General features: G+C 35.0%; 1 protein-coding gene across 3 annotated transcripts in view; it reads right to left on the bottom strand.

Annotated features, from left to right (window-relative positions):
- The window catches only part of TMEM62 (transmembrane protein 62), a 53637-nt gene that overhangs the window by 11000 nt on the left and 21404 nt on the right, over positions 1 to 21233 (bottom strand). For all 3 annotated transcript variants that reach the window (XM_043983880.1, XM_043983879.1, XM_043983882.1), the window contains 3 exons: positions 17607 to 17766; positions 4710 to 4823; positions 3426 to 3510 (listed from right to left, as the gene is read on the bottom strand). In XM_043983880.1, coding sequence (XP_043839815.1) covers positions 3426 to 3510; positions 4710 to 4823; positions 17607 to 17766 — 359 coding nt within the window. The remainder of the gene's footprint in view (positions 1 to 3425; positions 3511 to 4709; positions 4824 to 17606; positions 17767 to 21233) is intronic.

Below are 21233 nucleotides of genomic sequence, written 5' to 3'. Positions count from 1 at the left end.
GACAGACGCAGACTGGAGTTTGACTCGGCCTGGCTCTCGGTTAACAGCACGAGCTTGACTCAGTCTCTCTCCCCAAAGGTGGACTTCCGTTTTTGGTGAGTTTTATACGGAATATAGACTAAGCCTAGACTTAAGACGATTTGTATTGTATTTCTACTTTCCTCTCCTTCTAATCAACATCACCTTGTGACTACCATACAATAAAAGGTCTATCTAGAAAACCAGAAGCTTCTTCCATTTACTAGTCTGGGAGATGAATTAAGGGAAAGGTTAAGTAGGGTAGATTTATGATCTAATATCCAATTTTAATCTCACAGTTATAAGGAAAAATGTCTAATTTGCATAGTCCAAAAGTGAAACGAACATTAGTTATCATCTGACCTACTTTAAATAATGCGCTAATTGTTCCCTCTTCCTCGTCTCTAATTTCTCCATCCCATCTACTATGCAGTTACTAAAATGATATTCCTACATAATAATAATACCACCACCTAACATTTAGCTATTATTTGCAAAAACTTTCAAGATTTACAGTGTGCTTTACAAATATCTCATTTTATTGCCACAACAACCCTGAAAGGTGGGTGCTATTATTGTTCCCATTTTATAGATGAGGAAACTAAAACAGACAAAGTGACTTGCCTAGAATTACAAAGCTAGTAAGTGTCTCTGGCTGGATTTCAACTCAAATCTTCATGATTCCAAGTCCAGAGCTCTATCTAGTGCGTCACCTTGCTGCAGAAGAGAACCATGTCAATCCTCTACTCAGACTGCAGCAGCTATCTGTTATCTCTAGGATCAAATACAAACTCTTCTAATTAGTCAAAGAATATAGTCCATTCTCCCACATTGGAAGTCTTCAAGCAGAGACTGGATGGTCACTTGTTGGGAATGTTGGAAAATGGACTCTTACTAGGTTATGGCTTAGACTAGAGGGTCTACAAAGGCCCTTCCACCTGTCAGATTCTGTGACTCATTCGTGGTTCAGTCCATAGCCACTTAAATGAGGAAGTCTTATGATGAAAGAAAGTCTGCTTTCACTGTGACACACCCTACCATGTAGCATGGCAGAGTCCCAAGAAGACCAGAGTTCCCATAGTTACCTGGGCTCAATGTTAGCTCTGGTGGGACAATGAAAAGAGAAGGAACAGAAGCAGCACAGGATTTCCTGGTCAGCTAATTGAAACCTATAATATGGCCATTCCATCTTTCTGCCCTCCCCAACTTTCAACATGGTATAGGGGTGGTTTCTTGAGGATATGTATGGCTAGCGTTATCAAGACAATGTGGAATGCACAAAGAGGTAAAGGACCTTTGGGACTTTGGAGAAATATATTGCCCAGGGTGTGATGGAGACATATTTGTCAGAAGGATGTTCCAGAGTGTGTAATCTCTGAGGGCAAGTTGTTGGCAAGAAGTTCCATACACAAGAAAAATACACAACTTTCCCAACTCGAAGTTGGGAAAATGCTTGTACAATTTCTCTTTTAAAATTGCAGGCCTTGCTAGGAGTTCTTAACATAGGCTCCACAAACTTGTTTAAAAAAATACTTTAATAAGTGGATTTTAATACAATTGTTTTTATTTGTTGTCTTGTATTTTATTTTATGCACTTAAACATATCATTTTAAGAAGGGGCCCATAGATTGTACCTGCCTACCAAAGGGGTTCATGACATGCACAAATGAAGAATCCTTTCCTCTATACAAATATAAACATACGGAAGATTGGTAGATTGGGCTTTTCCTGGATAACAAGTTAACTTTGCAAGTGTAGCAATTCAATTCAGCGAACATTTATTATATACCTATTAAGTGCAAGGCACTATACTGGTGGTAAAAGATAAAAAAAAACCACGCCCCTTACCCCCAAAGAGCTTACAGTCTACTGGAATGGAGCATTATGTAGAGAGATAAGTAAATATAAAGTATATAATAAGTGAATAAAAAGTCATTCAGGTATGTATGGAGAGCAATAAAAACTAGGATAAGGAATTACTTCATTTAAGAGGTAGAGCTTAAGCTGAGCCTTGAATAGACTTGGGTATTCCAAGAGGCAAAAGGTAAGACGGAGAAACACTCCAGTCATGATGAACACCCTGTATGAGGGTACAGAGGTGGGAGATGGAATGTTGTTTATAGAAATCCACAAAAAAGCCAGTTTGACAAAAACAGAATGAATGAAGAAGAGTAATATGAAATAATCTAGAAGGATGGCCTGGAGCAAGATTGTTAAAGGCTTTAAATGCCAGAAATTTGTATTTTATCCTGGAGATGATAGTGAGCCACTGAAACTTCTTGAGCAGGGGAGTTACATGGTCAGATTTGTGCTTTAAAAACATCAATTTGGCAGCTGATAGATTGGAGAAGAGGGACACTGAAAGCTAGGAAACCAATTTTTAGAATAGTGCAGTAGTTATGGGATAGATAATAAAGCCCAAACTAAGTTGGTGGGTCAATGAGTAAAGGGATAAGAGTAAACAGGGAATAGGTGAAAAAAGATGTAGAGGAAGAACTGACATGCTTTGGTAATGTAGCCATCAGTCATTCTAACAATCGTTTATCTAAGATTTATATTAAATAATTATAGGTAAGTTGGGCATTAAATTGTTCTATGATTCTATAATCTTCAGATTGTGGAGTTATTGCCAGCAAACAAAAAAACCTGGAAATTTTCTTCAAGGTGAATAGTTGCTATTGGTGAGGTGGCTAAAATTCTAGCTAGACTGTCTAAAAATCTAATGAGTGGTCGCCAATAAATTAGAAGCTTTTGCAAGAGTTTAGACTTTTAAGCATTTATTAAAGAGCATAAGAATTTGGTGAGTAGAGAGAAAAAGGCCAAGATTCATCTATCTCAGGGAGCCAGCATTTCTAGCTCCACTCCTCACAAGGTCCTGGCGAAAAAGAGCGAGCCTCACCCCCTCTTTGTCCCACAAGCCTCCTATCTAAACTGGAAACATCCCGTCTACCCACACACAGCTCCAAGCTAATTGGCTGGTAGCTTTGATCGACAGTACCCATGAGCAAACGTCACTTCCATCACTACCTGCCGCCAAGGCCACATGGCTTGTCCTCCGGCCAGAGCTCACAAAATGTTCCTCCCAACAGAGGGCATTATTCCAACTCTCACAAAGGCAAGGTGTTTTATAATAGGATAGCAGTTTAAAGAAACTAAAACTCTTAAGAGCTCATACCAAGATAGAATATATTAAGATTTATTACTTTACAATAGAATTGGCATTCAGTTTATTCATCTATAAAATGGGGATAATAACAGCACCTACTTCACAGAGTTGTTATAAGGACCATATGAGATAACACATGTTCTTTGCAAGCCCTACCATGCTATATGTTAATTATTATTATTATTTAGTTAAACTGATATTTAAAAGTTTATAGTTTTGTAAAAGAAGCATCAAATCTTACCTTTCAGTTTTATTTTTCTTAAGTACCTGAAAGTAATGAGGAGGAGTTGTGGGAGCAGCACAATCAGAACAAAAATGATTCGGGCCTACAAAGAAGTAAATATTATGAATTACATAAGTTCTATAAATTCAGGGCAGGTATAGATTTTTAATATTTCAAATAGAAATAAGACCATTTATAATGACCAAAGAAGGAAGTAGTATAGTCAGAAAGAAACAATTCTGAACATCATCCCATCAAAAGAAAATTTCAACAAGTTGTTTCAATATTGAAATTTATAACACCTCTTGACACTCAATAGAAGTGGGGCATTAGGGATGACTATGGAATATAGTATAGTCTATGCTGTCAGACAGTCAATGTGATGGTTCATTTAATTTAAATTATTCTTTGTTAAAAAGTAAGGTTAAGGAAAAATCAGTGAGGTATATAAATAAAAGGAAACAATAAAACTTGTGCAGTCAATTGATTTTCTATTATTATTCTGTTTTCAAACTATCACAAAGCTCACAAGGTAGCTCACTTTAGGCTAGACTGACAGATTTTGGTTAGTTTTTTTTTTAATGAGGTTCTATGAGGGTCAATAACATTTATATTTAGGCAGAGATCTTTTTTTACATAGTATTTATGTCAATAAATATATACTTGTAGATTGATTGCTTAACTGAACTGGAGTCATAACACAGAAAACTACACTATTAAAAATCCTTCATCTAAGTCAACACTACCTAAAATTCCTAGAATTTATGGCACTTAGAACCATGAACCATTATTTATCACACTCAGAATCTGTATAGATAAATAGTCCTGCAGTTTACCAAGTGCTTTCACATCTATTCACTTGACTGTCACAACAATTTTGTTGTATTTATTCCAAGTGCTCCTTGTCTGTATGTCTGCTTCTAATTTAAAGCATCTTCAGAGAATTTTATTCACATTCATTTTAAGACAAGTTCTTTCCATTAGAGTTTTCTTCTTTTACATTTTCTTTCCAATTTCACTGGTATAATAGAGTGACCACCTTCTTTAGAAACTTAAAAGTTGCAAAATTCTACATAACTATAAATAGATATAAAAATATATCACACGGGGGGCAGCTAGGTGGCGCAGTGGATAAAGCACCAGCCTTGGATTCAGGAGGACCTGAGTTCAAATCCCATCTCAGACACTTGACACTTAACTAGCTGTGTGACCTTGGGCAAGTCACTTAACCCTCATTGCCCCATCAAAAAAACTTAATTTAATTAAAAAAAAATACACTCAGACACATTTGAATATACGTACCACAATATAGTGATCAGTTAGGAGGATGAACGATGGCATGAAGTCAAATTTGACATGAATGTCTCCTTTTATAGAAAATATGTGTTGAACGATATTATTTCTTCCACTGGAATCCTATGTACAAAAATAATATAAGATGAGCTTTTACATACATTTAATACACTTTAAAATGTACCAAAAATATATTTATAAGAAATTTTCCCACATAAACAGTAATAGTTCTCACTGAATCTCTTAAATTTCTTCTTGTATTCCTTTGCCTCTTCATAAACACATTCAAACAGTGATTCCTATATTGGTGCTACTTAATTCCTTGCTTAAATTTTATTTTTTGAATGTGAGAGTACCATTAAAACTGAGGTATGAAAATAGTTTTAGTCTTTTGAGTTAGTAAAAGGAAACTAGTCTAAGAATCTAGAATGTAGTATGTTTCCAGGAACCTTGCAGTATTCCAATTAATGTTATAAGAATGAATGCTTGGGGCAGCTAGATGGCGCAGTGCACCGGCTATGGAGTCAGGAGTACCTGAGTTCAAATCTGGCCTCACACACTTAACACTTACTAGCTGTGTGACCCTGGGCAAGTCACTTAACCCCAATTGCCTCACTAAAAAAAAAAAAAAAAAAGAATGAATGCTTAATTTTTGAATCCTGAATTCAATTTTAACTTATCAATACTATATGTCAAAGACTAGGATTCTTCCAATGTTATATGAAAGGACTGATAAAAACCTTCTTATTTCACCTGACTTCATAAATCGTTAAGAATAAGCTAAGTAAAAAAAAAAGAAAAGAAAAGAAAAAAAGGGATAAAGCTAAGTAGATAATAAAATCTCTTTTTCCCCCTCAATTTTTCTTTCTTTATTTTGGTTTTAAAAAACACACATATATTTTAAAATAAACATTTTTACATAAAGTTTTGAGTTCCAAATTCTCTCTCCCCCTGCCCAGGCGGTAAGCAATCAGATATAAGTTATACAAGCACAATTATGTAAAACATTCCTATATTAGTCATTTTATATAAAAAGACTCAAATAAAAGAAAAAATGAAAGAAAGTGAAAAATAGCATCCTTCAGTCTTTGTTCAATCAATATCAATTTTCTTTGGAGGTGATAGTATGCTTTGTCATTAGTCCTTTGGGATTGTCTTAGATCATTTTATTGCTGGGAACAGTTGTCATTCACAGGTCTTCATCAAACAATAGTGCTGTCACTATGTACAACATTCTCCTGGTTCTGTTCACTTCACTATACATCAGTTCATCCAAGTCTTTCAAGGCCTTTCTGAAATCATCCTGCTTGTCATTTCTTATAGCACAATAATATTCCATCATCATCATATACCACAGCTTGTTTAGCCATTCCCCAATTGATTTCCCTTTGATTTCCAATTCTTAGCCACCACAAAAAAAAAAAAGGAGCTGTTATAAATATTTTTGTACAAATAGGTCTTTTTTCTCTTTTGGGGGGATGTCTTTGTGATATAAACCTTACACATATTTCTTTTATCATTCTTTTCTTTTTAAATTTTGAGTTCCAAATTCTGTCTCCTTCCCATCCCTTGGGAAGGCAAAATTTTTTTTTTATCAATTATACATGTTAAATCACAAAAAACATTTCCATATTAGCTACATCACTAAAAAGGGAAGAAAAATGAAGTAAGAAAAATCTTACTTCAATTTGCACTGAATTCATCAGTTTTTCCCCCCTCCTCTGGAGGTAAACAGCATTTTTCATCATGACTCCTTTGGAATTGTTCTGGATCACTGTATTGATTATAGTAACTAAGTCTTTCACAGTTGCTCATAATTACTACATTGCTGTTACTGTGTACAATGATCTTCTGGTTCTGTTCACTTCATTTGATATCAGTTCATAAAAGTCTTGCTTGCCAAGTTCTTCTGAAATCATCCCCCTCATCATTTCTTATAGCACAATAGTATTCCAATCACAATCATATGCCACAATTTGTTCAGCTATTCTCCAATTGATGGGCATCCTTTCAATTTCCAATTCTTAACCACCACAAAAAGAGTTGCTATGAATAGTTTTGTACATATAGGTCCATTTCCCTTTTCTTTGATCTCTTTGGGAGTGGTATTATTGGGTCAAAGGACAGGCACAGTTTTATATTGTGGGGACCAATTTTTAATTGGGGAGTGTTAGCTAAGCAGCTCGCCGCAATATTGGGGCAAGGAAGGAGATGGATAGCCTCCCTCAAAACGGAGCAGGATTTATTTAACAAGAACAAACTTAAAAAAACACAAACAGGATCAGTAGGATTAAGGGAAAGGAAATAAAATGGGGAAAGGGAAATTATACAACCTGAACAACACCACCACCCAGGAATCAGCTGAGAACGCACAGCAGCGTCCTGTCACCTTCCAGCTTCAAGCTAGAATGGCGAACAAACCTCCCTTCTTCCCAGAAGACCCCAGGCCGACCACACACAGCCCCCAGCCAATTGACTGGCTGCTCTGACAGTCACATGACTGCCCTCACTGGGCTTCCAATCATTATAATTTTGCCAGGCCCATGTAGGCATCAGCAAGTGGTGATGACGTGAGGTGCCAGTGCCATGGCAACAGCTACAACCAGTGGGTGAAGCACCGTGCTGTTTGCGGAGCCCCAGAGGCCAGTGAGCATGCTGAGGTTTTTTTTTTTAATTCTACCCAAAAGATGGGGTTATAAAAACCTCAAATAACAATTAATTCTTTACAATATCCTTTTTACATAGTTCAAAATTGTTCTCTAGAAGGACTGGACCATTTCACAACTCTACCAATAGTTCATTAGTGTACCTCTTTTCCCTCATCCCTTTCAGCAATTATTTTTTTATAGGTGTGAGGTGGTACCTCAGAATTTTTTAAATTTGCATTTCTCTTATCAGTAGTGATTTTGAGCATTTTTTCATTTGGCTACATATAGCTTTAATTTCTTCTTCTGAAAACTGCCTTTTCATATGCCTTAACAATTTACCAATTGGTGAATGGCTCTTATTTTTATAAATTTGACTCAGTTCCCTTTATATCTGACAAAAAAGACCTTTGTCAGAGAAACTTGCTGTAAACAGTTTTTATATTACTGCATTGTCTTTTTAGCAAAATATAGTTTTCCTGATTGTCTCATTTAATTAGGTCTAATTTTGCGTTTGCTTTATCTAAGATCATGATTGCTTTGTTGTTCAGTCAGGTAAATCATGTCCGAATCTCTGTGTTTTTTGTGGGGTTTTCTTAGCAAAATTACTAGAATGGTTTGCATTTCCATCTCTAGCTCATTTTACAGATGAAGAAACTGAGTCAAACAGGGTTAAGCAACTTGTCCAGGATCACATAGCTAGTAAGTGTCTGGGGTCAGATTTGAAACCAAGAAGATGAGTCTTTCTGATTCCAGGCCCACAGCTCTATCCAATATGCCACCTAACAGCTTCAAGCCAGCTACCTCTGCCTTTTTTACTTTAGCTGAAACATAACAGATTCTGCTCCAGCCCTTTATTTTAAATCTATGTGTGTGTTTCTGTTTCAAGTGTGTCTCTTTGTTGGATTCTGGTTCCTAATTCATTCCACTGTCCAATTCTGTTTTATGGATGAGTCATACCATTAACACTCCGTTACAATTACTGTGTATTTCCTTCTATCCTATTTTCTTCTGCTTATCTTTCTCTCCCTCTCTTTTTATCCTATCCCTCCTCAAAAGTCTGTTTTGTTTCTGACCACTGCCTCCCTTAGTTTGCCTTCTCTTCGATCATCTCCCCCACCCTTCCTCTTATCCCTTTCCCCTCCTATTTCCCTACTGGGTAAGAGATTTCTTTCCCCTGCTGAGTGTGTATTTATCTTCTTCCCTCTTCAAACCAATTCTAATGAGGGGTTCAAGCATTGCCCACCATGACCACCACCACCCCTTTTCCCCCCTTCACCTTGTGTGCCTTTTTTATGTGAGAAAATTTTCCCCATTCTACCTCTCCCTTACCCCTTCTCCCAGTGTACCCCTCTTAAACATCCCCTCATTTGGGGGGGGGGGGGAATTATCCCAACATAATTGATTCACTCCCTTGTCCTCTCTATAAACTCCTAACTTTCCCTTTAATGATAAAGTTCTTAGGAATTATTTCTATCATCTTCCCATATAAGAATCTAAATTGTTTAACTTTATTGAATCCCTTATAAATACTCTTTCATGTTTACTTTTATATGATTCTCTCAAGTCTTTTACTAGAATCTCAAATTTTCTAGTCAGTCCTGGGCTTTTCATCAAGAATTCTTGCTATATGAAAAAATGCTCTAACTCACTATTTATTGGATGGATTCAGGTCAAAATAATTCTGGGTAAGGGGCAGCTAGGTGGCGCAGCAGATAAAGCACTGGCCCTGGATTCAGGAGGACCTGAGTTCAAATCTGGCCTCAGATACTTGACACTTACTAGCTGTGTGACCCTGGGCAAGTTACTTAACCCTCATTCCACCGAAAAAATTTTAAAAAATTAAAATAATTCTGGGTACTGCTTCATGCCTACTGGATTAGACAGTGGGACAGTAGAGGAATTATATTCTCTAATAACAAATATTGTAGGGGATATGGGGAAAATGAGACATTACTATACTCTTGGTAAACCAATTCAAACATTCTGTAGAGCAATTTGGAGCTACGACTCAAGGGCTATAAAACCATGCATATTCTTCGACCTAGTAATACCACTACTAGGTTGATATCCTAAAAGAGATTTTTTTTAAAAAAGGTTGAAATAGAAAATTGGGGTGATGCCCATCAATTGGGAACTGGCTGAACAAATTGTGGGATGAGATTGTGATGGAACACTATTGTGCTGTAAGAAATGATAAGCAGGATGCTATCAGAAAAACCAGGAAAGATATAGATGAGCTGATGCAAAGTGAAATGTTCTATATACAAAATAACAGCAATATTGTAAGATGATCTGCTGCGAATGACTTAGTTATTTTCAGCAATACAATGATCCAAGACAACTCTGAAGGAATAATGAAAAATGCAATCCAGATAAAGAGAAAGAACTGATGGTATCTGAATACAGATTGAAGAAAAAAAGAGAATTCTTAAAAGTCCTTTATTTCATTAAATATCTATTACCCCCCTGAAGGATTATATTCAGTTTTGCAGGATAGATTATTCTTGGTTATAATCCTAGTTTCTTTGCCTTCCAGAATATAATATTCCAAGCCCTCAACTCCTTTAACATGGAAGCTGCCAAATCTTGTGTGATCCTAACTGTGACTCCCTGATATTTGAATTATTTCTTTCTGTCTACTTGCATTATTTTCTCTCTGACCTTCAAGCTCTGGAATTTTACTATACTATTTACTCCAAAAGTTTTCATTTTAGGATCTCTTTCAGAAGGTGATTGGTGGATTCTTTCCATTTCTGTTTTACCCTTTGGATGTAAGATACCAGGGTAGTTTTCCTTTATGATTTCTTAAAATATGCTTTCGAGGCTCTTTTTTGGATCATGGCTTTCAATTAGTCAAATAATTCTTAAATTATCTCTCCTTGATTTATTTTCCAGGTCAGTTGTTTTTCCAATGAGACATTTCACATTTTCTTCTATTTTTTTTCTTCTTTTGACTTTGTTTATTGTTTATTGATGGAATCATTTGCTTCCACTTGTCCAATTCTAATTTATAAGGAATGTTTTTTCATTGAGCTTTTGTACCTCTCTTTTTATTTGGTCTTACCACCTCTGAGCTGAGAGCTCCCCAAGCTGCAGCTGCCTCCAAGTCCCACCACTGGTGCTGCTGCCACACTCTGGGCTTCATCCCACCCCTGTATCACAGACCTCTTCTGCTGACCTCCTAATTTGTTTTAAGATGAAAAATGTCCCATTATGACTATTTGTTGGCTCTGCCACTCCACAATTTGATTTGAGGTGTTATTTTAAAGTTGTTTGGAGGGGTACGTTGGAAGAGTCAGCTGCATTGCTGTCTGTACCCTGACATCTTGGTTCCACCTCCTGACAACAAGATTTCAATGCTGGTAAACTCAAACTGATTCACTGAGAGGGGAGTATGAGGAGCAAGAGCCTGGTAGGATTGGAGTGGGGAAAGAGTGGTATGATGTTCAATGTTCTGGGGCTCCTGAATGTATATCTTTTGCCTATGTACATATCTGAAAATTCTGGAGTTGTCCTTGTATGTGGGTACTATGCAACTCAAAAATCAAGACAGACTCATTACTGGGGAGTGCTAGGTGATGATGACCTCTGTCCCAAGTTCAGCTTAGAGCTATTTATCAGACTTTGCTGACACAGCATACTCTCTCATCCCTTAGCATTCCATGGGGTCACCAGGATAGAATAATTAGCATTGTAAATCCTTAGTTATTTAGACATTAGCCTTTTGGAAACCTTGAAGGCCTGAAACTTTTGAGACCCCAAAATAAGCCCCTCAAAAAAGTAATAACAAAAAACTAGACCTTGAATAAGCAACAATGGAAATAGCTGCATCTTCTCAAGAAGAAGTATTTCATAATGAGCAGAATGATATCAAAAGGACATATGAGAAATGCAAACCGTTAACAGAGAAAGAACTGATGGTGTCTGAATACAGATTGAAGTATAGTTTTATTTGTTAGCTCTTCCTTCTAAAGGTATTTTGTCTATTTTCTTTCGCAGCCTGACTAATGAGATGTTTTACATAACTGCACATGTATGACATATTGAATTGCTGGATTTCATAGGAAGGGACGAGGATAAAGGGGGGAAGAAAATTTAGAACATAAAGTTTTAAAAAATCAGTGTGAAAAGTAATGATGAGCAAGAGGAATTCAGAGAAACCTGGAAGGACTTACATGAACTGAGGCTGACTGAGATGAGCAGAATCAGGAGAACATTGTACACAGTAACAGCAACATTGTGAGACGAACAAAGGTGATAGACTTGGCTCTTTTTAGCAATGCAATGGTCTAAAACAATTTGAAAGAACTTCATGATAGAGGCAGCTAAGTGGCACAGTGGATAAAGCACCGGCCCTGGATTCAGGAGGACCTGAGTTCAAATCCGGACTCAGACACTTGACACTTATTAGCTGTGTGACCCTGGGCAAGTCACTTAACCCTCAGTGCCCCACCAAAAATACACAAAAACAACAACAACAACAACAAAAAAAAAAGAACTTCATGATAGAAAATGTTCTCAACATCCAGAAAAAAGAACTGTGGTTTATGAATGCAGATTGAACCATACTGTTTCTACTTTTGGGCCGTTTTTTTTTCCCTTTTTTTTTTTTGAGGTTTTCCCCTTGTGCTCTGACTCTTCTTTCACAATATGACTTATGCAGAAATATGTTTCATGTGACTGCACATATATAACATATATTTGATTGCTTTCTGTCTTGGGAGGAGTGAGGGAAGGGATGGTGGGAGAAAAATTTAGAACTAAAAATCCTATTAAAACAAATGTTGAAAACTATCCTTATATATAATTGGAAAATAATAAAACACTGAACTGTTAAAAAAAGACAAAAAACAAATATAGGACTAAATGGTTTTTTTAAAAAAGTATTTCAACTTGATGTGGCATTAGAAGACTAGGTCTAACCAATTAAAAATAATTAACAAATTGCAAGGCAAAGACAAACCCATCAACTATATGAACACAATTACAAAACACTTTTCACACCAATAAAGTCAGATCTGGATAACTGGAAAAATATTAATTGCTCATGGGTAGGCTAAGCCAATATAATAAAAATGATAATTCTACCTAATTTAATTTACTGTTCAGCACCATTCTAATCAAACTACCAAAAAAAATTTATAGAGCTAGAAAAAAATAATAAAACTCATCTGGAAGAACAAAAGTTCAAGAATGTCAAGGGAATTAATAAAAAAAAAAAGTGAAGTAAAGTGGCCTAGCTATACCAGATCTCAAACTGTATTACAAAGTGGTAATCATCAAAACAATCAGGTACTAGCTAAGAAATAGAATGGTGGTTCAGTAGAATAGATATGGTACACAATACACAGTAGGTAATGACCACAGTAATCTACTGTTTGATAAATACAAAGATCCCAGTTTTGGGGACAAGAACTCACTATTTGACAGAAACTGATAGAAAAACTGAAAAGCAGTTTGGTATAAACCAAGAAAAGACCAACATCTCACACTGTATACCAAGATAAGGTCAAAATGGGTACATGATTTAGACATAAAGGCTAATACCATAAGTTTACCTGTCAGACCTATGGAGAAAGGAAGAATTTATGACCAAACAAGAGATAGAAAGCATTACAGAAAGTAAAAAGGATAATTTTGGTCATATTAAATTAAAAAGGGTTTGCACAAACAAAAACAAGACAGCCAAGAGTAAAAAGAAAGTAGAAAACTGGGGGAAAATTTTTTATTGCAAGTTTCTCTCATAAAGTCCTCATTCTCAAATATATAAAGAACTGAGCTAAATTTACAAAAATGAGTCATTCCCCAATTGATAAATGGTCAAAAGATATGAATAGGCAGCTTTCAGATGAATAAATCAAAGTTACTTATAGTCATATGGAAAAAATGCTCTAGATCACTATTGATTAGAGAAATACAAATTAAAACAACTCTCAGGTACCACACCTCACATCTATCACGTTAGCTAATATGTCAGAAAAGGAAAATGACTAATAGTAGAGGAAATGTGAGAAAATTGGGACACAACTGCACTATTGGTGGAGTTGTGGACTGATCCAAACCATTCTGGAGAACAATTTGGAACTGTGCCCAAATGGTTATAAAACTGTGCATACCCTTTAACCCAGCAATACCACTCCTAGGTGTATATCCCAAAGATATTTAAAAAACAAAGAAAAGGACCTTTATGTACAAAAATATTTTTAGCAGCTCTTTTTATGGTGGGAAAGAATTAAAAATTGAGGGGATGACCATCAATTGGGGAATAGCTGAACAAGTTATAGAATATGGTTGTGATGGAGCACTATTGTACTATAAGAAATGAGCAGGATGATTCAGAAAAATCTGGAAAGACATATAAATTAACACAAAGTAAAATGAGCAAAAACAGGAGAACATTGTACACAGTAGCATCAATATTATCCAATGATCAACTATGAATGACTTAGCTATTCTCAGCTATATGAAGATCCAAGACAAATCTGAAGGACTTAACGATGAAAAATGCTATCCTCCAGAGAAAGAATTGATGGAATCTGAATGCAGACTGATGCATTTTTTTAAACTTTCTTATTATTTTCTACTTTATCTTCTTTTTGTAGTTTTTTTTTGGGGTCTGTGTTTTCTTTCATGTGTCTAATATGGAAATATGTTTTGCACAACTGCACATATATTGTTGTTCAGTCATTTTAGTGATATCCAACTCTTCATGAACCCATTTGGGGTTTCCTTTGTAAAGATAGTGGAGTGGTTTGACATTTCCTTCTCCAACTTATTTTACATATATAACCTATATCAAATTACTTGCCTTCTCAATGAGGGGGGACGGAAAGAATGTGGAACTTAAAATTTAAAAAAATGAATGTTAAAATTATTTTTACATGTAATTGGAGAAAAATACAATTAAAAAATGTCAAGGCAAAAGAATGTTATGAATCTTTCTGATTCTGAGCATAGCTAAAGTCAAATATTAAGACCTTTAAAAAACTATGACCAGAATTATGTCTATAGACAAGTCTTTTTGGGGAAGGCGGGGGGTTTTTGAAGAAAAATTCTTTAAAGGTCTTGGATTAAGTACAAGTTCTTGAAATGATCAGGAAAAACTTCTTCATATTCTATGATCACTAAGTGAAAAATTAGAAAAGTAACATCATGGGATCAAAGATTTAGTGTTGAAATAGACAGTAGAGACCATCTAATCCAAACCCCTCATTTCACATATGTGACCTGCCAAAGGGTACACTGGTGACTCAAGACTTAGGCTGACAAGGAGGTGCCTATAATTACTTGTAGTAGTGACACAGAAAACACATCATATGAATGTGAATGATAGATCATAAAACACTGAGAGCAACAGTAAAAATTAAAATTATTATTTTCATAGGATGGTCATGAGAACTACTTGGGAGAAAACTACTTCAGCCTTTGATTTACAAATTAATTTTGCTCAAAGGTAAAATTTTTTTAAAAAATTTTTTTATCATAAAAGTATTTTATTATTTTTCAGTTACATGTAAAGATAATTTACAACATTTGTTTTTGAAAGATTTTTAGTTCAAAATTTTTCTCCCTCCCTCCTTTCCCTCCCCAAGACAACAAGCAATCTGATATAGGTTATATATGTATAATCACATTAAACATATTTCTGCATAAGTAAAAGAAGAATCAGAGCAAAAGGGAAAAACCTCAAAAAAGAAAAACAAAAAAAAGTAGAAATAGTATGGTTCAATCTGCATCCATATTCCACAGTTCTTTTTTTCTGGATTTGGAGAGCATTTTCCATCATGAGTCCTTGGGAACTATCTTGGACCATTGTATTGCTGAGAAGAATCAAGTCTATCACAGTTGATCAACACATAATGTTGATGATACTGTGTACAATGTTCTCCTAGTTCTGCTCATCTCACTCATCATCAGTCCACACAAGTCCCTCCAGGTTTCTCTGAAATCTGCCTGCTCATCATTTCTTACAGCACAATAGTATTCCATTACATTCATATACCACAACTTGTTTAGCCATTCCCCAATTGATGGGCAGCCCCTCAATTTCCAATTCCTTGCCACCACAAAAAGAGCAGCTATAAATATTTTTGTACATGTGGGTCCTTTTCCCTTTTTTATGATCTCTTTGGGAAAAAGACCTAATAGTATTGCTGGATCAAAGGATATGCACAGCTTTATAGCCCTTTGGGCATAGTTCCAAACTACTCTCCAGAATGGTTGGATCAGTTCACAGCTCCACCAACAATGCATTAGTATTCCAATTTTTCCACAGCTTCACCAACATTTAGTATTTTCCTTTTTTGTCATATTAGCCAATCTGATAGGTGTGAGGTGGTACCTCAGAGTTGTTTTAATTTGCATTTCTCTAATCAATAGTGATTTAGAGTATTTTTCATATGGCAATAGATAGCTTTGATTTCTTCATCTGAAAACTGCCTATTCATATCCTCAAAGACAAAATTTTAATTGTCAATCTTTATACAGCCCAAAAGTTCAGATGGTTGCTTAGCCTTCACTTTACTTTATGAAAGGACAATGGCCAAAAGTAAGTTTATTTCAAGGAGTTCTTGAAGAAATCAAGCTTGTAAGAAAGTGCCACATACATTCAGCTCAATGTCCCATACCATCTGCTCTACAGATATAGAGTAAAACTTTAAAAATGCATATAATGTTGAATATGACTCCTTTAAGATAAAACTCTCTTATTCTCAGTATAGTCTAAGAAAGCAGGAAAAATACTACATATTATTAAGTCTTACACCAAAAAATATTTCAAATAGCTGAAGTTGAGAGTGCTGGGACTTTTTTTAATCTATACAATTTTTATCCAAACTGAGTCCTTCCCCAGTGATGCCAGATAACTGAGATTTATTGTATTATATTTTGGGTACACTATAGATTAAATAGAACTTTTTGTGGTAGCTAACTATCATTTATAGAACTGTTTCTATGGGAAGATGTGCTCTGAGTTCCAGATGGCCAACTTAAAAATAAAGTTTACAAACTCATTCATAATTTGGAATTGTCAATGACCGAATCTTTCAAATGGCTTGCTAAGTAACTTCTAGAATCTGCTAATTCAAAATTATTACTATTGGTTACCTAAGAGGAAGAGTGGAATAGGATATTATTAGGACTGTTCATCAGTGACACAATAACCACAATTTGGGAAAACACTTCTAGGAGAAAAAGAAATCTAGCCAGAGTAATTTTCCAAGAAACTTTTTTTTCCTCTCCCATTTTCTCCTTTTCCACCACATCCCCCATCCTCTGTCTATTTATAGTTTAGGTTGCAAAGAGATGAGAAAAAATTCCCACAAAGCAAAGCCCTTGTGATCAAAAAAACAATAGTTTAGTAGCTTCTCTGATTTCCTCTTTCTTCCAGTGTTCAGTTTAAAGCAGTCTAAATTTTTTGTGTGCCACAGAAGCCTCTTCTTAGAATGTTTTTAAATGCATAAAATAAAATGCATAGAATTATAAAGGAATCCTGTTACACTGAAATGTATTTAAAAAAATTTTTTTAAAGTAAGAGAAGGGGGGCAGCTAGGTGGCACAGTAGATAAAGCACCGGCCCTGGATTCAGGAGTACCTGAGTTCAAATCCGGCCTCAGACACTTGACACTTACTAGCTGTGTGACCCTGGGCAAGTCACTTAACCCCCATTGCCCCACAAAAAAAAAAAAAGTAAGACAAGAATTCAAGACAATTCCAAAGGACCCATGAAAAAAATTCTATCCACCTTAGAGAGTGAACTAATGAATTCTGAGTGCTGATTGAAGTGTAGGGGTTTTGTGTATTTTCTTTTGCAAGATGACTAATATGGAAATATCTTTTGAATGATTTCACATATATAATCACATATATATTTCACATATATAATCATTATATTGCTTGCTTTTTCAAGGCTTGGGGGAGGGACAGGAGGGAGAGAATTTGGAACTCAAATTTTTAAAAAATAAATGTTAAAAATGTTATATGTAATTGGAAAATATTGAACAAATAAGTAAAAATATATTTTTTAAAAAACACAAGTTCATGGACCCCCAAGTTAAGTCTGAAGCTATGATTTTGTCTGTGTTTCTCTTCAGGGCAAAATAAACATGATGCATAAACAGACTAATGAGGATGAGGATGATAAAATCATTTTTTTCCCATTTGATGAGATTTCCAAAGCACAGTCAAAAATGGATTCAACCCAAACTACTAGCTTAAGTATGTGGTTTTGGTGCAAATTAAGTAAAAATAAAGACCTTACCTGAACATTTACCTCTATTGTATGGGACCCTTCACTATAGTTTCTAGGATTCCACTTCAGTATGAAAATAGGACCAGACAGATGAACAGCATTCCCCAAATAAATATCATTAATTTTAACTCTGACAGAGGTAATGGAGGATGGTGAGAAGGCCAAGATTCTAAAATGAGAATATGCATAAATGTATGATTTTAAGAATTTGGGTCCCTTTTTATTAGAAAGGATGTACTCTGATATGGGTACATTGAAAAAGCACAGTTTAGAAAATGGATTTTTGTCTTTCTGCTTTCTATGAAAAATACAAATGGTTTACTTTGGACAAAGCTGAATTGCTTAAGAAAGCTGATCAGTTCTCTGGGGGCAGCTAGGTGGCCCAGTGGATAAAGCAACAGCCCTGGATTCAGGAGGCCCTGAGTTCAAATCCAGTCTCAGACACTTGACACTTACTAGCTGTGTGACCCTAGGCAAGTCACTTAATCCTCACTGCCCTGCAAAAAAAAAAAAAAAAAAAAAAAAACTGGATCAAATGCTAATGAGGGCCTTGAAGATGAAAACTAACTTATAAGGTTTGTTTTAGCTCAAGATCTATGAACAAATGATTCAAATCTTGAGGTGCTTCTAAAATCAAGTGGGTAGTCAAGGTAGGGCAGCTGGAGTCAATATCTAAGTTCAAATCCATCCTCATATATTTATAAGCTGTGTGATCCTGGGCAAGTCACTTAATCCTGTGTGCCTCACTGGCCTCATCTGTAATGGCAATCCATTCCAGTGTTTTTGCCAAAAAAACCCAAATGGGATAACAAAGAGTTAGATATAACTGAAACAACTAAACAACAACAAAGTAAAGGAAGAACGATCTTGACAATCACTTTTATCCTAAAGAGGAGTTGTTACTTCTCACATTAATCATGCTTTTAAACTTTTTAGTACACAGCTTAAGATACCATACTTTTGATAACATATTGTAAATTCGTTTGCCATTGGAGAGTTTATGGTCCAGAAGAAAAAGAAAGGACTTACAAAAGAAGTTATTTCAGACCCCATCACTAACTGGGATCTCAACGTAACCTAGGTGAATCTTATGACTATTTTATCTTTACATTTCATGAACCTATTCCAAGTGTGGAAAGCATTTGGGGTCCACTGGCTACATTTAGTTATTTAGATCACAAGTATTAAGAAATTTATTTCAAAAAAACAAAAAAAGAGAAAGAAATTTATTTAAATTATGCCTGAGGTATGATTCTGTAATATGACTTTAAAAATTTTTGGCTATGATATTCTAAAAGACCAAGATATGGATGCCATTTTATGAAGATAGCTCTTTTTCTTTATGAGATGACATTCCTTAATTTCCAAAGCGGAAAGTACGTAGTATATAGACATAATAAATGCTTATTGACCAATCAGGCTTAGAAATGAGGAAAAAAGAAAATTTTGCAAATTCTTGTACATTTCAACGTTAGGGATTAAGACACTATAATAATTCTGGTGAGATTTACCTATGTTTCTTTAAAGGGTTGTATAATTTTTCAAATTAATAGTATTAGTAAATGATCATTGCTCCAAATGACTAATAAGAATAATACAAATTGAAACAACTCCGAAGTTTCATAAGTTTCATCTCATATATTGCCAAGATGGCAAAAGAGAAAAATAGTCAATATTGGAGGGGCCAAAGGGAGATAGACACACAAATACGCTTTTGTAGGAATTGTGAATTCATCCATCCATTTTGGAAAACAATTAGGCATCATTAGAGAAAGAAGTTACAAAATTGTTCATACCTTTTGACTCAGAGATGCTGCTACTTAGCATATATCCCCAAGCATGTCAGAAAGGCCTCATTTGTGCCAAAATATGCAATATATACAAAATATGCAACCTCTCATTGTAGTGAAAAATTGGAAACAAAGTAGGTGCCCATTGATTGGGTAATGGTTGAAAAAATTACAGTCTAAAAACATATTAAAATACTTCACTATAAGAAATGGAAAATAGGAGACTTACATGAGATTTGAATGAACTAATGCAAAGTCAAAGAAAACAGAACCAGAACAAGATACGCAATGAATAAAAATAATGTAAATGAAAAAAATACTAAAATCACTCATCACTGAATAATTAGCCCTGAAAGAGATGAGAAAGTACTTCTCTGCCTGAGTAGAAAAATGGGGACTATAGTGCGTCAGTTGGTTTTGCTTTGTTGCAAGGGGAAAAGGTCATCTGAACAAGAGTGGGGTAGATTGAAACTGTAACATAAAAAACAAAGGCATCAGGAGGACTATTTTTTTTAAAAGATCTTTGCCTCACAAGGCTTACACAAAGTTTGAATTTCTGTCTCTATGTAACAGTTCACTGTCTTTCCCCTTCCTAATTCCTTTTCCTTCCCCTCAACTAACCCTCATATAGAACTAAAACAAATTTTTATTAATTCACTAAACAAATGTTTATTGAGCACCTACTATACTGCAGCGTTGCTTAGAACAGAATTTAATGTTGGTCCCTATTTTTTTAAATGTGATTTGAGGGTTCCTTACATTAAACAGATATAATGAAACATACCTCCTTCCTTTGAGCAAAGGCATGCTCAAATTCAGACTCAATTACTCTGTTTTTGCAAAACTGCTTTTCTTTGCTACAATGAGAGTCTAATTATGGGGTCATGGGAAGTGGTAGATCCAGAAATGACAGTTATGTAAAAATTAGCTATCAAGAAAAAAAATTTCTAAATGAAAAAAGAGGTTTCTAAAAACATAAAGGTAAAAATCTTTACAAATATGAAATACTGAAATTTTAAGTCACAAATGAAACTTTTTGCTCTATGACTAGCTCCAGGATTTTCAGTTTAATCTTCTTAGAAACATTTTATTTAGCTAAGTAATTTCACACTAGTTTCTGTTTTGAACATGTCAAAAGGTTTCCCTATATAATCTCAGATAAACATAGTACTCAGACTAAAAAGATTAAACACCTCTCTAAGAAAATTATTACCAATATCCCACTGATATCCTATGAATTTTTATTATCTGTTACAAAGAAGGGCTCAAGAGGAAGGGCAGTCAGTGGGAATTAACACTGATATAAAGATTATCAATTAAATATCTTTTAAAGTATATATTTTAACCCTAAAATGTTCAGACAAATTCCTCTAAGAAAATCATAGGAGAAATGTTTGTAGGAATTTATATTTAATTGTCAAATCAATATTTATTATTGGGATCAAATATACCAATCAGAAAAAATAAGGACTTTTTTCTAAAAAAAGCATTTTTATTATCATATTCAGCTAGTGAGTCCAATTTCATCACAGCAATGTTTGTATTGTACTTTCTGAATAGAGAAGAAAGTTACTAATGTATAAAATATAAGAGAATAACTACCTGGATTTGGGTAAGCCTTCAAAATTACCATAGCCAGGTTCCTCTCTAGCTAAAAGATCAATAACTTACTTGACTGCAGAAGAGGATACAATGATCCCCCTTAGCAGTGGGTATCAGAGAAAATTGACTCCTCTCATAATGCCTTCTTTTTTTTTTTTTAATTTTTTGTTTGTTGGTTGGTTGGGTTTTTTGTGGGGGGCAATGGGGGTTAAGTGACTTGCCCAGGGTCACACAGCTAGTAAGT

This window comes from Dromiciops gliroides, chromosome 2, assembly GCF_019393635.1.
Source record: "Dromiciops gliroides isolate mDroGli1 chromosome 2, mDroGli1.pri, whole genome shotgun sequence".
NCBI classification, from domain to species: domain Eukaryota; kingdom Metazoa; phylum Chordata; class Mammalia; order Microbiotheria; family Microbiotheriidae; genus Dromiciops; species Dromiciops gliroides.
The sequence above is the reverse complement of the archived record's forward strand: the minus strand, read 5'-3'. Positions and strand labels throughout refer to the sequence as shown.